The sequence below is a fragment of the Marmota flaviventris genome, chromosome X (genome assembly GCF_047511675.1).
Source record: "Marmota flaviventris isolate mMarFla1 chromosome X, mMarFla1.hap1, whole genome shotgun sequence".
NCBI classification, from domain to species: Eukaryota; Metazoa; Chordata; class Mammalia; order Rodentia; family Sciuridae; genus Marmota; species Marmota flaviventris.
Genome location: NC_092518.1, coordinates 133,183,840 through 133,199,556, shown reverse-complemented (window position 1 = coordinate 133,199,556; position 15,717 = coordinate 133,183,840). Strand labels below are relative to the sequence as shown.

At 48.1% G+C, this 15,717-nt stretch overlaps 1 protein-coding gene across 4 annotated transcripts in view; it reads left to right on the top strand.

Annotated features, from left to right (window-relative positions):
- Window positions 1–1,044: 1,044 nt before the first annotated feature.
- Haus7 (HAUS augmin like complex subunit 7) overlaps window positions 1,045–15,717 on the top strand; it is a 34,435-nt gene continuing 19,762 nt past the window's right edge. For 2 of the 4 annotated variants that reach the window (XM_027921719.2, XM_027921718.2), the window contains exons 1-6: window positions 1,049–1,179; window positions 1,968–2,083; window positions 6,357–6,424; window positions 8,077–8,138; window positions 14,939–15,039; window positions 15,417–15,575. In XM_027921719.2, the coding sequence (XP_027777520.2) occupies window positions 1,069–1,179; window positions 1,968–2,083; window positions 6,357–6,424; window positions 8,077–8,138; window positions 14,939–15,039; window positions 15,417–15,575 (617 nt within the window). In that variant the 5' untranslated portion in view covers window positions 1,049–1,068. Of the gene's footprint in view, window positions 1,180–1,967; window positions 2,084–6,356; window positions 6,425–8,076; window positions 8,139–14,791; window positions 14,884–14,938; window positions 15,040–15,416; window positions 15,576–15,717 lie in introns of all 4 variants that reach the window. The other 2 variants (XM_027921721.2, XM_027921720.2) reach the window with 2 other exon arrangements.

Below are 15,717 nucleotides of genomic sequence, written 5' to 3'. Positions count from 1 at the left end.
AAACTTGTAAGTGGACAGGGCAGGAAGGAGCCAGAGGATCATCCAGGAAAGCCAAAAGTAGACTGGGGAGGAGGGTTGGCCAGGGCCTAGCATAATAATAGTAAACATCTGCCTGGTGTGGGGGTGCTCATCTGTAATCCCAGTCACTCAGGAGGCTGAGGCAGGAGGATCACAAATTCGTAGGTCAGCTTCACACACTTAGCTTAGCGAGACCCCGTCTTAAAAAATAAAATAAAATAAAAGTCTGAGGATATAGTTCAGTGGTAAAATGCCTGTAGTTTCAATCTCCACTAACAAACAAACAAAAAACCAAAATAATAGTGAACATTTATATGGTGCTTTTGGCCTATTATTTCATAGGAATTATTACCTTAGGTCATTCTCACAGCAACTCAATGAGGTAACATTTCTCATTATCTGGTTAGGCGAAGGCAAGGAGGCACAGAGAGGTTAGGTAACTGGTCCAAAGTTACAGAGCTAGTGTCAGAGCCAGATTGAATTTTAAAAACTTCTAACTATAGTGTGAGCTAGAGAAACAGGAGACAGCACCCCGCGCTGGGAGATGAGTCGCTCAAGTCTCAGTTCCGTTCTGCACCCAAGGTCGCTCCCCTTTGTCCTCCTGGGGACTAGGGTCCTCAGAGCTCTGACCAAGGAGAGCTGTGGCAGGAGCGCCCTCTCCCGGAAGAGCCTCGCCTCTAGGCGTTCTGCTCCCGGGTTGCCACTAGGGGCGATGCCAGCAGGCCTGCAACAGGGAGCAAGTTCCAGCCCGTCCCGTCCCGCCTCCCGCCCGGCGCGGGTGGTGTTAATGCCCACGCTTGATCCGCTCTCGGCCAGCTGTGGAACCGCTGCCCAATAGGAAGATGCAGTGGGAAAGGGGCGGGGCCACAGATGCTCTAGACACCGCTGAGAGCCCCGCCTCCGCCGTGCGCGGACGACGGGGCGGGGAGAGTGCGAAGTGTGGTGTGATTGGCAGCCTGATTGGCGAGTGAGGCTGGGGCGAGTGAGGCTGGGGGGAGGGGGCGAGTGAGGCTGGGGGGAGTGGGCGGGGCTCTGCTCGAAGCGCGAAACATGGCGGGGCAGGATGCTAGTGTTGGTGGCGGCTCTGGGGACGAATACTACGAAGACAAAGGCGAAGACAGCGTGTCCAAGGAAGCCATGGAGGTGTTCAGGAAGCTGAAGGTGCTGCGGGTCCAACAAGCCACCCCAGGGAGGGGGGATGGGTAGGGTTCAGTCGGGGACGCACGCAGCCACTGTCGTGGGTCCGGGCTGTACTCTGTTGACCAGCAGTGCGGGGCTGCTTGTAGCCCATTTGCCCTTCTCTTTGGGGGTTCCCTGGACTTTGGCTCTTGCTGGCTTCACGGCCCGTGCCCAGCCGTGAAGTTGAGTTCAGCGCCATGTGTGGAACTCTGCAAGACCAGGTCTGGGAACTCAAGGCAAGTGCAGAGACGGAAGATGCAGGCCCGGACGTCAAGGGAGTTGTATAGTCCAGGGGGACAGATAAGTAGAACTCAGTGTCACCTGTCAAGTCAGAGAGTTGGGGGGCAGCGTGGTCAGGGAGCTGCCTAGGCCCTTTGCCCTCCCCACACCCCCCCCTTCCACAACAGGCTTCGTGTTCCTTCTTGCTCCCCCTCCCTGTTTCCAGTCTGAACCTGGGATCTGAGTATTTCTAAAGATCAACTCTTTAGCCATTATTTCTAGTCTAGTTCTGCTGCCACCAGAGCCCAGAGGGGGCACACTTAAACGTGATGGGGCAGCAGGCTGCAGCATACGTAGAGATGAGGATGAAGGACTTGCAACTCCTGGGAAGATGGAAGTAAATCAGGAGGAGTGTCCAGGGGCGACCTACGCTCACCCTGCCCTAGGCTGCTGGCCCAGGAAGGGATACAGAACACAGGTTGGCAGAAGTGCATTGCCACCCTGCCGTGACAGATTTCCTAAAGCTTCCAATTTTCCTTTTCCTTGCTTAGGACCTAAACTGCCCCTTCCTTGAGGGTCTTTATATCACAGAACCAAAGACGATTCAGGAACTGCTGTGTAGGCCCTCGATGTACCGCTTGGAGATACTGGAGTGGTTGTGTATACGGTAAAACCTGGGTTTCTTCCTCTTCTTATGGGGTGTCCTCCACACCAGCAGTCCACCTGGGGGAGAGGGGATGTATCTTGTAGGGCTTCATAACAACCTAGCTGGAGAGCAGCTGGTTATTGGCTACAGAGCACAAATTGGGGGCTAAATGGCCCTCAGCAGTACTGGGGCTAGTACATCTATCACCTTACTCGGACAGTTGGTTTGGCTTGGCTTCTGAGTGTTCTTCTAACTTTAACTACAAGTTTGGAAGTCCAGGGCTGGCAGGACCTGAGAAATGCTCTGCTTAAATCCTTCTCAGACTAGAGAGCTGAGGGTCACCTGGATTCAAGAACTGTCTTGGATCTGTGGTAGAGGGGGACCAGGAAGGTCTGTGTGATGGGTTTACCAGGTGGCTCTCATGCAGTACCAGCTCTTGCTAGCTTCTGTATCATGATCCTGTTTCCCAGTCCTTTTGGTCAGGTGTGGCATGGGGTATGTTCTTCCTGAGTATGTGTGCTGGGAGCAAACCCTGCCCAGGGGGCAAAGGGAACACTCCAGAATACCCCACAGAAGGTCTGCTTCTCAGCAACACCATTACCTGAGGCACATGTTCTTCCCCTCAGCTCCTGGGATGAGCATCTGTCTTTAAGCTGCAGGTGCAGAAGTCTTACCCCAGCCTCCCTGGGGAACACAGACTCTTGTGGGATTTGATATGACCTTCAGGAACTTCTCTGAAATGGTGATCATCTGTTGGTATGGGAGTTTCTTATGAGGCCAGACCTGGGCCTGTCTACCTCAGCCTGTGGCCTGCTACCCTTGCTACTGAAAAGGGGGGCTGGGCTAGCTTACACTCAGCTTATATGACCTGTCAGGCCATAGGATATCAGGAGGACAGCCAGAGGATATAAGCATTTTCACATTTGAACCTCTGCCTTTCCATCAGACCTTTCCTCAGGTTCCTCCCCAGGCCTCAATACACCAGCACTTTATAACCTTTTGATCTTACTATACTATTTTCCTTCTTGGAAGCATGCTTTAGGTCTCTGCTTGTCATACATACTCCTACAGACCCTCAAAGGTCCAGCTCACATGCCCCATTTCCTTATATATTCATTTTTGTTAATGATGATTGAACCCAGTGGCACTTTACCACTAAGCCACATTCCCAGTCCCTTTTTATTTTAATTTTGAGACAGGTTCTCACTAAATTGCTAGAGTGTCTTGTTAAGTTGCTTAGATTGGCCTCAAACTTGTGATCCTCCTGCCTCTGCCTCCCAAGTCATTGGAATTATAGGTGTGTGCCACTGTCCAGCTCCATTTCCTTGTATAAAGTCTCCTGTTTGCATGGCATGGTGGCATATGCTTGTAATCCCAGTGACTCAGGAGGCTTAGTGAGGCAGGAGGATCACAAGTTGGAGGACAACCCAGGCATCTTAGGGACACCCTATCTCAAAATAAAACACAAAGATGTGTTGCGATATGGCTCAGTGATAGAGTGCTTGTGGGTTCAATCCCCAGTGTTAAAAAACAAAACAAAAAGTGTCTCCTGTTCCCAGGGTGAATCATTTCTTTTCCCCCTGGATGCCTACAGTCATTTGAACATACCCACCCCTGCTGGAGTCCTTAGCCTGTTGTTCTCTTGGACCATTGTCCTAGCTGGATCTCCAAAGCATTGGTTCTAGCATGGTGTGGCACATGGTTGGGAGGTGCTCCAGGGTGCAGCCTGATGGGCAGGTGCACACATGCATGTGCACTGTGTGTTGTTTCAGGTGTCATAGGCATAGATTGATATCCTCAAGGATCCAGGGCCCTAGTGGGCCTGGGTTCCAGTAGCAAGCAGAAATAATAGTTGCATGCTGTGGTTGTTGGCAAGGAGCAGTTGGCATTTAATCTGGGAGAGAATAGGTAATGACTAGGTGGCTGGGGGTATAGCTCAGTGGTAGAGTGCTTGCCTAGTGTTCATGAGGCCCTGGGCTCAATCTAGCACTGAAGAAAGAAAGGAACAAACAAATGAAAGAAAGAAAGAAACAAAAGGGGAGGGGAGGGGAGCACAGCAGTGGCCCAAGGTGGCATCTTGGTGCAGCTCACTCAGGGCCTGGCAAGCCTTGTGAACTTCATGTTCTGGGTATGGCAGGCAAGGGACCAGGGGAGTGAGATGCCAAAATTCGCATTATGGGGCCTCTGTGGCAGATGAAGTTTTAGAGAGGAATCCTGGAGGTAGGGCTACCAATACCACAGGAAAGGAAGGTAGAAACCAGGCTTAGAGTACATACAGCCTGTGTGACAGCTATTGCAGGTCCTGAAAGGACCAGTGCTTGGTCCAGGAACCTGGGAGGAAAGGCATTAGTGGCGATGGCCTGGCCAAGTATAAGGTCTTGAGTGAGGCCCCAAGGAGGATGCTCTCATGGGAGGGAGCACAGATTTGCCAGGCCCAGGCAGAAGCTGGGACCAGCAGGAACAAGGGTACTCTGCTGGCCAGAGAGGGATGGGTAGGGGGCTGAGGCCACATCCTTAGAATGCTTCCAGTACTTCTAGTGTATCCTAGAATACTTCCAATACTTACTAGAAACAGAATCCTTTTAAGAAGCAGCCAAGAAAATATAATGCCATTTTGTGATTCCAAGTTGGTAAAAGCACCTTAGGCCTCTCAAGGGGTGGAACATATAGACCATACCCCCCTTAAGGAGGAGATTTGGTGGAGTGCCTAGGTGTTGCCAGACTTCATGACTTATAGTCTCATCTGGAACTTGTTCTGCTCAGAAGATTGTTGTCTTAGGGCATGGTGTTTTCTGGAGTGATCATTGTGACCACTGTCAAGGCTGGGGCAGAAGATCTGGGACATTGACTATAGATTCTATTACAGTAGGAACTTAAGATGGCTTAAAGCGGGTCTCAGCAAAACCTTTCTGGTGAAGGGCTAGTCAACATTGTTGGTCTGTGTTGTGACCACTCCTAGAGGAGTGGAGGTGGGTGGGTGCTGATAAACCTTTATTCACTAATTGTTTTGCACTACTGGGGATTGAACCCAGGGCCTTTTGCAGCTAGGCAAATGCTCTACCACTGAATTATGGCCCCAGCCTTCAATAAACCTTTATTTACAGAAATCAGGAGCCTACTTGTGGGCTGTCCCCATCTTTCAACTCTGGATTATGGGTCTTTTTTTTTGTTGGTACCAGGTACTGAACTCAGGGGTGCCACAACATCCCCAGCTAGTTTATTTTTTATTTTGACATAGGATCCTGCTAAGTTGCTTAGAACCTTGCTAAATTGCTGAGGCTGGCTTTGAACTTGTGATCCTTCTACCTCAGCCTCCTGAGCTGTTGGGTTTATAGGGATGTGCCATCACACATGGCTTCTTTTTTTTTTTTTTTTACATTTGGAGATAGGGTCTTGTTAAGTTACTTAGTCTTGCTAAATTGTTAAAGCTGATCTTGAGCTTGCAATCCTTCTGCCTCAGCCTTGCGAGCCACTGGGATTACAGGCACCTAGCTGAATTAAGTTTTTTTTTTTTTAAACAGGGTATCTCTGGAAAGAGGTTAGCATCAGTATTTACTAATAGCAGAGGTGGTGGTCATTCATTCATTACACACTCACTGGCCTCCTCTGGGTTGTTATCCAGAATTGTGCTAGGCTCCAGAGATATAGAGAGAAAGCCAGCTTCTGGCCTCAGCAGGCCTGCACTCCAGCTCTGCTGGGATGGAGGGCCACCAGAATGGTTGCAGGCTTCCCTGGGGTGGCCTTTGTGAAATGTTAGCCACTGACTTGGGGATTGGAGTTTTGCCCACCTTTATCTATGTACATTACCAGGTTAAGGACAGTTTCTGCCAAAACATGATAGGAAAAAAAAAAAGAGGTTACAAGACAGCCCCATAGGGAGCAACCAGGGTGCTTCTAGGAGTGCCATGTGGTTGGACCACTGGTAATGCTGGCAAGAATCATTGTCTCTCTGCCTATAAGTGCAGCAGTGGAACAACATACTTTTATGGCTGTCCCACTGGCAATGCCTGGGAGACCCTCATTCTAGGCTCTAGTAGTATCCACAGGGTATGCACCACCCAGAACAAAACACCAGTCTGATAGATAACTCAGTTAAGAAGGGGGATTCTCTATGGGCTTGGGTTGTGGCTCAGTGGCAGGGCACTTGCCTAGCATGTGTGAAGCACTGGGTTTGATTCTCAGCACCACATATAAATAAATAAATAAATGGCTCATTAACATCTAAAATTAAGAAAGGGGGGGGGGTGCGTTTCTAGTCCCTTCAAGCCTGACTGGCTTTGCTATTTTCCTGCAGGATCTGTCCCTCCTTGCAGGACAAGTTCAGCTCATTGAAGGGGGCCCCAGTGGAGGTGAAGATTCAAGGTAGGTTTCGTTATGGGAGTGTGGAATGTGATGGTAAATTCTGGGCAATTCTAAGCTTGATTACAGTTCTTCTTTCTAACAGCTGTGCCTGCATGCTAGGGATTAAACCCATGAGTGCTTTACCTCTGAGCTATGTCTCCAGCCCTTTTTATTTTATTTTGAGGCAGTGTCTTATTTAGTTGCCCAGGCTGGTTTCAAATTTGCCCTCCTGCCTTAGCTTCCCAAGTATGGGGAATTCAGGCCTGTGCTACTGCACCTGGCTTAGGCTAGTTCTTGAATTCATTTGATGTGCAAGAAGCTTACATGTTAGGTAATAAACCAAGAAGGTCCTAAAATTCTCAGTGCATGGGATGGTGAGAAGAACTGTAAAGACTTGGGGAAAAAGGAAGGTGGTGCCTATGGTGTGTGGGGGAAGCTTGGCCCTGTTGACATAAAGATGGCAGGAAGGGAGGAGATGAGCCTGGGTGATACCCTGGGTGTTTAGGGTAGAGGGACAGCAAGTGCAAAGGGCCTGAGGTGGGCTTGTGCCTTGAAACTTTGAAGAAGAGTCAGGAAGCAGATGTGGCAGTAGAGGGAAGAAGAGGGAGTGTAGGAAGTCCAGAAGTGTTGGGATCACATTAGATGAGGCCTTGTGGCAATAGAAGTCCATTGGCTTTTACTCAGAGGAAGGCTACAGTCCTGTATTAAATTTCCCATGTTCTATGGGCTCACTATGGTTAGAATAGGAGCATGTTGGCAGAGGCATGGAGACCAGTGCTGGGCTCTTGCAGTGACTGATCTAGTTGAGAGGTTGTAGGGGAGTGCTAGCCAGGTCCTGGGTTTATAGTTGAGGGAGGGTCAGCTGGACTTGCTGAGGGGAAGAGATGATTCAGGGAGGACGTGGGTTTAGGGCTGTAAGTACAGCAGGCATGCTTGTGGGGAGCAGTTGGCATTTGTAGAACATTTCCAGGGATATTGAGAGCTCACACAGATTCTTTGCTTCCTTCTTGCGTAGGCCTCCCAAAGCACTGGCCCCAGGCATTCTGGCTCCACATCTTGGCCTTTCTTCACATTCCAGGTGGTTACAAGATGCCCTGGGCACCCTGGAAGATGTGGCTAGGTGTTCTGTGGCCTGCACAGGGATTTGGGCTTCCCATCTATAAAATGGAGCCAATACCCTCTCTCAGGGTTGCCACAAGATGACAGAGAGGAAGACATGAAAAGCCCTTAGGGTGTGAACCAGTGTGAACTGTGGTTCCTTTTGCTTTGGCTTTGAGAGGGCTACGCACACTGCATTTCAGAGTTTCCCTGACCTCTGTTGGCTCCTCAGGCAGCTGACTGGTCTCGATTAGAATCCAGCATTAGAGAGTTCCATACATGCGAGAGCACAGAGGATAACCTCTTATTTTCAGACAAGGAAACTTGTTCAGAAAGGGGCAGCGAATGGGTGCAGGCCACACAGCAAGGGCACCGAGTGTGTCTTTTACTTGCCTTCTTGTCCACCTGTTCTTCTATATTCAGCCCAGCCTAGTGGGTGCTGCTGCTGCTGCTGCTGCTGTGGCAGAAGCCAACTCACTGAGGGAGAGCCTCAGCACCCCATTGCCATGGCTTACTGGGTGTCTGGTGTCCCCTGTTTGGGTAGGTGTTGTAACAGGGTCTCTGTGCTCCAACAGAAATGGTGAAACTAGCCCATGAGCTGATGCTGTGTGCGCCGGATGACCAGGAGCTTGTAAAGGTGAGAAAGGGTCCTTGTCTGTCCCTGCAGAGGTAGTGCACATTTCCTTTCCTAGTCTGGGGACTTCAGCAATGCTATTGTGGGGATGGGAGGGGTTTCTGTCTCCTGTGCCTTTGAAGGTTCTCTTGCCCCAGAGTCAGCCTGGTGTCTGGGCAGGCTGTTTCTGAAGGCGTCCCTAGGGCAAGAACTGCTAGGAGTCTCTTGGGTAGATAACTTTAATCATCCCTTAGGCGAAGTGGGGAGGACAGCCATGGAGGTAGAGGCAGGTCTCTGGTTTATGATAACCAAGGGATGGGGGAGGTGCTCTTTCCTCAGTTGATGCCATACTTGCCTGGCACTGTGGTAGGTACTTTACATCAGTAATTGTCACACCCACCCTTGGCACTAGGTGTTTGTCTTAGCCCTATTTCAGTCTACTTACTCAAGGTCACATGGTGACAGAGCCAGATCTGAAACCCAGGTCCCTGGCACCCAGGCCCATGCACTTTCTCCCTCACATGGCCCACCCAAGGTTTGTATGCAGAGGTGCCTGATCCACCCCACAACTAGCCAAAGAAACCCACTCCCTGCCATGAAAATGTATACATTTCAAAGTATTTGTTTCCACTCTTTGTTGTGTACAGTGTAGCTATGCAGTCTTGTTATTATTGTTATTATTTTTGGTTGTGCTGGGATTGAACCCAGGGCCTTGTGCTGCAAGGCAGGCACTCTACCAACTGAGCTATATCCCCAGCCCTCCTTGCTTATTTTTTTTTAATGAATCCTTCTTTTCACTTCTTTTAGATGTGTGACTGGGAGTGGGATTGTTGGGTGAGGTGGTGGCTCTGTGTTTAACTTTCTATTCTTCTGTTAAGTCTATCTGGTCAGGTTTCTTTTTTATAATAAGTAGACTTTAATACACTAATAAAAGCCAAAAAAAGTAATATTAATGTTAAACAATAAGTACAGAAAATTCTCACAGACTCCCCCCACAAGCCTCTCTCACTATCAACATTTGTTACAATCAATGAACCAACATTGACACATCATTATCACCCAAAGCCCATATCCAGTCAGTTTTTATTTCAGCTTATTCTGTTTTTCTGTTCTCAAGTTGCTACATGGTTGTTGTTTTATTTTCTGCTTCTTTGCTGATGCTTCTGGTTTTAACTTTTGTTCATGTTCATAGTTGCTTATTCAAGCATTTTTATAATGGCTGTTTTAAAATCTTTGTCAGAGCATTCCAACATCTGTGACAGCTTGTCATTGGCATCTATTGATCATCTTTTCTCATGCAAGTTGATGTTTTTTCATGTGCCAAATAATTTTGGATCGCATGCTGAACATTTTGGCTATTCCTTTGATTCTGGGTCTCATTAAATTGTGTGGAGAATAGTAACGTGTATTCTAGCAGGTATTTGACCTGGTTAGGCTCAAACAGCAAGGTCCAGCCATCCCCTGTGGCCTGCGGCTCTGTTGACAGCTCAACTCCTTGCAGTCTGTCCTACATGTGCTCCACCCAGTGGTCATCCTGGGACCTGGGCCTTGGTTTAGTAATCCAAGTCAGCTGTTAGGTCGAAATCAGATCCACCCATGCACAGGTAGGGCTCAGCCCAGGCATTCAGAAATAGATAAATGAGGTTACTTTCTTGAGCTCCTTCCTCTCCACCATCTCTTTAAGATGTTTTCTAGTTTGTTGGGGCTTCCTGTTCCCATTCTCCATGACCATGGTGCAGTGGTTTCTGTAGAGAGAGTAAAAAAGTAGTAAGAAGGCTATCCCTGTGCACTTGATGCTACTATCTCTGTGCCCCTCAATGGAGCAGAGGTTCCCCCCATCAGAATTTTTATTTTGAGAGAGTCTCAGTAAGTTGCTGAGGCCAACCTTGAACTTGTGATCCTCCTGCCTCAGCCTCTCTCTGGGATTTTAAAGGCACGTTCCAATGCTCCAGCAGATTTCTCTCTTTGGCTACTTCTGTCACCCCAACCATATTGCCTGGGGTCTGAGTGGCAGATTTCCTACTATCTCTGAGCCTTGTGGGTTCTCTTCTCTGCTCCTTGAGCCAGAACTACCTAGTAGGTATGTCCTAGGGCTCTGTACATCTGCTTTGAAGCACTCCCTTCTGGTGTTCCATCTGGCGAGCTCTCCACCAGGCTGAATGATGGCTTTGAATTCTGGTGTTCCTTCCTGACCACCTGCTGGCATTTACTGTCCAGAGATTGCAACTCCTGCCCCATGCCTTCCAGCTCTGACAGACGGGTCTTCAGTGGGAGAAAAAGATGGTGTGTTTTCTCCTGCAACTGGAACCTTTGTCCTCTCTTTAGTCTTTCATAGTATTTATTTTGGCAAGCTGCACATATTATAAAATCCACTGTCTTAACAATTTTTAAAAAATTTTCCAACAAACTCTGAGAGGGCTCTACTCTTTTTATTTTTATTTAGAATACCTTTATTTTATTTTTATGTGGTGCTGAGGATTGAACCCAGGGCTCTGCACATCCAGGTGAGTGCTCTACCGCTGAGCCACAACCCCAGCTCCAGCTCTACTCTTTTTAAAAGAAACATTTTAACATACATATAAGATAAAATTTGCTATTTTTATTATTGCCACTATCCATGTCTAGGATTTATTCATCTTCCTGAGTTGTAACTCTATTATTATTATTATTATTTTTTTTGGTTTGAGATTGAACTCAGGAGCGCTAACCCACTGAGCCACATCTCCATCTCCAGCCCTTTTTGTTTTTTATTTGGAGTCAGGGTCTCACTAAGTTGCTGAGAGCCTCGCTAGGTTCTTGAGGCTGCCCTTGAACTCACAATATTTCTGCTTCAACCTTGTGAGTCACTGAGATTACAGTTGTATGCCACTGTGCCTGGCTGTACTCAAAGTTTTAAACCATTTTTAAAAGCATAAAAATGGCATTTAGTGCATACATTCACAATATACTACATCCGCTGCCTGTAACTAATTCCAAAACATTTTTATTCCCTGAAAGGAGACCATGTACCCATTAAATAGCCTCTTCCTGTTCCCCACAACCCTGACACCCATTCATTTAGTATCTTTGTGTCATTTAAATGGGATTTTTCACTGAGCACAATGTTTTCAAGGTTTTTCCAGGTGGCAACACAGTATCTCAGGGCTTTATTCCTTGTATGGAATGAAAACTAGAAGCAAATGTATGATTACATTGGCATTATTGAGACATGGGAAATACATTTGTAAGATTGGAAGGTTTGGTCAAACTCTGTCATCCTAAATTTTAATTGGGAGTATCAATGCTAATATATTTTAACTTAAAAGTGTATATGCATTCCCTTCCCTTGTCCTCCACAAAGGTCTAGATCAGTGATGGCCCAATTATAATAGTGATGGCTGGGGGAGGAAAAGTACAAATTGAGCAGCTATCCACGACTTAGGGTGACGTCTGTGGAACTCTGGAGCCAGCTAATGATAGAAACCTTCACTGGCCAAAGAGGGGCACACATGAGTGCCATGAGCACAGTAGCTGCTGTGGATTGCTGTCCTTCACATACACTCCAACCCAGGTGTTCGTAATGGTGGTTTAAAGAGTCATCATTTGACATGAAAAGCACAAGAAACAAAAGAAATAGGGCAAATGGACTTTATTAAAATTAAACACTTTGGTGCACAAAAGGACACCTTCTAGCAAGTGAAAGAACAACCTACAGAATGGGAGAGAATATTTGGAAATCATTTATAAGGGACTTATCCAGAATTCATAAAGAAATCAATAACCCATTCAGAGAACCCAATTCAAACATGGGCCAAGAATCTTGAATAGATACTCCTTCAGAGAAGACACACTGATGACCAATAAGCTCATGGAAAAATGGTCAGCATCATTGGTTGTGAGAGCTCTTCGAATCAGAACCACAGTAAGAAGCTCTTCACACATACCAGTGTTTTTTTTTTTTTAAAGAAAATAGCAAGTGTTACTGAAGATGAGGAGACATTGGAACCCTCACACATTGCTGATGGGGACATGAAATGGTGCAGCCACTGTGGAAAACTATCTGGTAGTTTCCCAAAAGGTTAAACATGGAATAGCCACATGGCCCCAGCAATTGTACTCCCAAGGAAATAGAAAACACCTGTGCACACCAAGGCTTATATGTGAATGATATTACCATAATAGCCCCAAACTGGAAAAAACACCCAAATATCCATCATCTAAATGGATCAACTTATTTTCAACAACAAAGAATAAATATTGGGGCTGTGGTTGTCAGAGGTAAAGTGCTTGCCTAGCATGCATGAGGCCTGGGTTTGATCCTCAGCACCACAAAAAAAAAAAAAAAAAAAAAAAAAGAAAGAAAAAACAGTATAGCTAGGCACAGTGCTATAATCCCAGCAACTCATGGTACTGAGGCAGGAGGATTACAAGTTTGAGGCCAGCCTGTCTCAAAAAATGAAAAGGGCTGGGGATGTAGTTCAGAGTGAGAGTGCTCCTGGGTTCAATCCCTAATACTGTGAATTAAAAGAATAAACTATATGGGGATCCTTGAGGACATTAGCCAAGAGAAAGTACTCAGGCATAAAAGGTCACATACTGTGATTCTATGTACCTGAACTGTCTGGAAAAGGCAGATCTATGGAGATACAAAGGAACTTGTTGTTAGGGTCTGGGGACAATGAAAAATGACTGATAATGGTGACAGAGATGTTCTAAAATGTGACTTTGTCAACAACCACCAAACCAGTACTTTAAAAGGGTGAATTTCATGGTATGTGACTTCAAACTCGAAAAGTATCAGTCCAGCCAAATGGAATGACAACATCTGGGAGAACAGCAAGTACAAAGGCCATGAGGTGTTGTGTTCTTGGTTATGTTTAAGAAATCACCAGCAAGCCCGTTAGGCCCTGGTAGAATGGAGGGGTGTGGCAAGGGTATGGAGCAGGGTGGGAGGACCATGAATACCTTTGTAAGCTCCAGGAGGCCTTAGAGTGGTGGTGGTGGTCATCAGAGAGTTTCAAGTTCAAGAACACTGATTTCCATCAAGCATCACTGAGATGACTGTGGCTAAGGCACAAAGGTTGGGTGGAGCAGGGGTGGCCATTGGGAGGTTCATTGGTAGGTTGGCAGTGTCCAGATGTGTGTAGTTGCTGGCTTGAATAGTGGTGGTAGCGGAAAAGGTGGGGGACTTTCTGGGTTTGGCCAAGCCCACTGGACTTGCTGATGGATGGTTTGGGGTGGGGTGCAAGGGGCTTTGTCCTGGGGTTCAGCATGGTGTGAGGCCTTATGGATTCATTCTCTAGATCTTTCCAGAGTGCCTTTGCTGGGGAATAGGGAGAAGACAGGATTCCAGCAAGGTGCCTGCAGACCTGTCTGGGCTATGTACAGAGGCCAGCAAGTGCCCTCAGGCCTTGTAGGGGCTGGGCCCTAGTGATCCAGAATAGACTGGGTGGCCAGCCCTGTGGCTTTGGAAAACCATAGGGAGACACATGCCAGGACTGCCCAGGGGAATCAGTGCTGTGGCCATAACGTGAATGCTAGATAGGCTACTCACCTTTTTCTGAACATTGGGAGTAGGGTTCCTGGAGCTGTCTCTCCACTGAGGAGGTAATAGCAGGCAGTGGTATTTCGTCCTAGGCCACTCGTCAAAGCTTTGTGAGGTTCTGAGTAAAGACACTCTGTGTTTTTGTTGGGGGCATCTCTTATCTAGACAGTCCCACCATCCAGTGTGTGTGTGCCCTGCAAGTGTGTCCTTTGGGTCGATTGGGAGACTGAATCAATAGAAAAGGAATAAGAAAGTCCCAGTGGCAGTCTATGGTCCTGGAGCTGGAAACTTCTAGAAGACACTGGTCATTTTCAACTTGGTCACATTAGTGGGAGCAGCAGGCCTGCTGAGAATGGCAGGCAGCTGCAGATGTGAGACTTAGTACCTGTGGACAGGAATGGGGAGCTGAGCTACCCCCAAGTCTCCTCACCAGGGCTGACCAGCCCTTTTGTTGAAGCCTGTGCCTTCAATGTGGAATTCAATATGAAGGCTTGTTGTAGGGCATTCTAGAAAGTCTGTTCTCTGGGTCAGTTTATTCACTTGTGCTCCTCAGAACAACAATGAGGTAAAATCTGTGAGACTGACCCAGCTTTTATCCTGGTGCTCTTACTTTCTCAGGGCTTTCTAGGGCAGGTATGACCTCTGAGGTTGTTTGGTTCTGGGGATCAGGGCCTTTCTGGAAGGAGGCAACCCTTAAACTCCTGGCCAGGTAGCTCCTTATAGGAATTTCAGCGCAGGAGATCAGGTCAGCCCATCAGGAGCTGCTTCCTGAAGCCTTCCTGACTGGACCTCCAGTCCCCTGCTGGAGAGCAGGCCACCTCCAGGGCCCCCTCATATCACACTCACCCCATAAGCCATGCAGCCGGTTGTGTGACAAACACACTGCAGTATGTTTCTACAGCATTTGTCATTTTTCAGAGTAGTCCTAGGCGTCATTGCAACCTGAGGTGGGGGCTGGGCAGGGAACACTTCATGGCAGCAACTTTTGAGACAGTCCAAGATGTTGCTGGGTGCAGACAGGGAGCTGGTGGGCCAGGTCCTTCCTTTTCAGTGGCCCCCAGCAGGAATCCACATGAGAATAGGGCATCTAAAACAGATAAACTGGGCTTAGCCTGGGTCTAGCCAGCAGACATATGTGACCTTCCCTGTACAGGGCTGTGCCTGTGCCCAGAAGCAGCTGCACTTCATGGACCAATTGCTGAATGCAGTTCAGAGCTTGAACATTAGATGCTTCACTTGCTCCAGGTAATGGTTCCCATAGCCCAGCAGGGCACCCTTGACACGCTGGTCTTGTTCTTAGATATGGAACTGGAAGGGTCCAGGACACCTTTCTAGCTGGGATCTTGCTGTCTCCCTCCTGTGGCACAGACTGCTTACTGGTCCAGGAGCTGGAGGTACAAGGTGAGAAGGACTGTGCTCTGGGGGACTGGCTGGCTGGTCAGAGGCCAGCAGTGTACTAATAGGGTGAGGTACATCCTTTGGATACCAGGTTGCTGCCCAAGGTCCCAGGCACTGTGCCTAAAGGGGTGCTGTGGTCTTTGGAGAATACAGTCTGGGCACATTGGAGGAGGGTGAGCCCCTGGGTGCCCATGCAGATGAGTGGGCTTCTTGGAGGAGCCAACGGCAGGCAGGGGCAGTGAGTGATGCCGAGCAATGGGCTTCATACTCCCTTTCCTTCTGCCTGCTCTCCTCTTGTCTCTTGGGTCTTTCATGTGGGCTGTGGGCTCATTGGGTTTGTGTTCTGCCAGTGATGATGTGTCCTGGGTGTGCCTTTGCAGCCTGAAGGAGCATTTGGAAGACACCACAGACAAGAACGAAGCATTGCTGGGAGAGCTCTTCACCAGCTCCCACCTGCGGATGCTCCTGAACCCCAGGTGTGACCCATGGCCCCTGGATGTACAACCCCTTCTCAATAGACAAAGTGACAACTGGCCAAGGTAGGGGTCACAGAAGGCTCCTGTCCCAGCTCCAGCCCTGCTTACTTCTGTCACCAAAGGCAGATCCTTGTGTGTGGCCCATAGTGTGCCCCACTGCCTGTGGCAACAGTGGCAGACAGCTGGAAGTGTCTCCCCTTTCTTT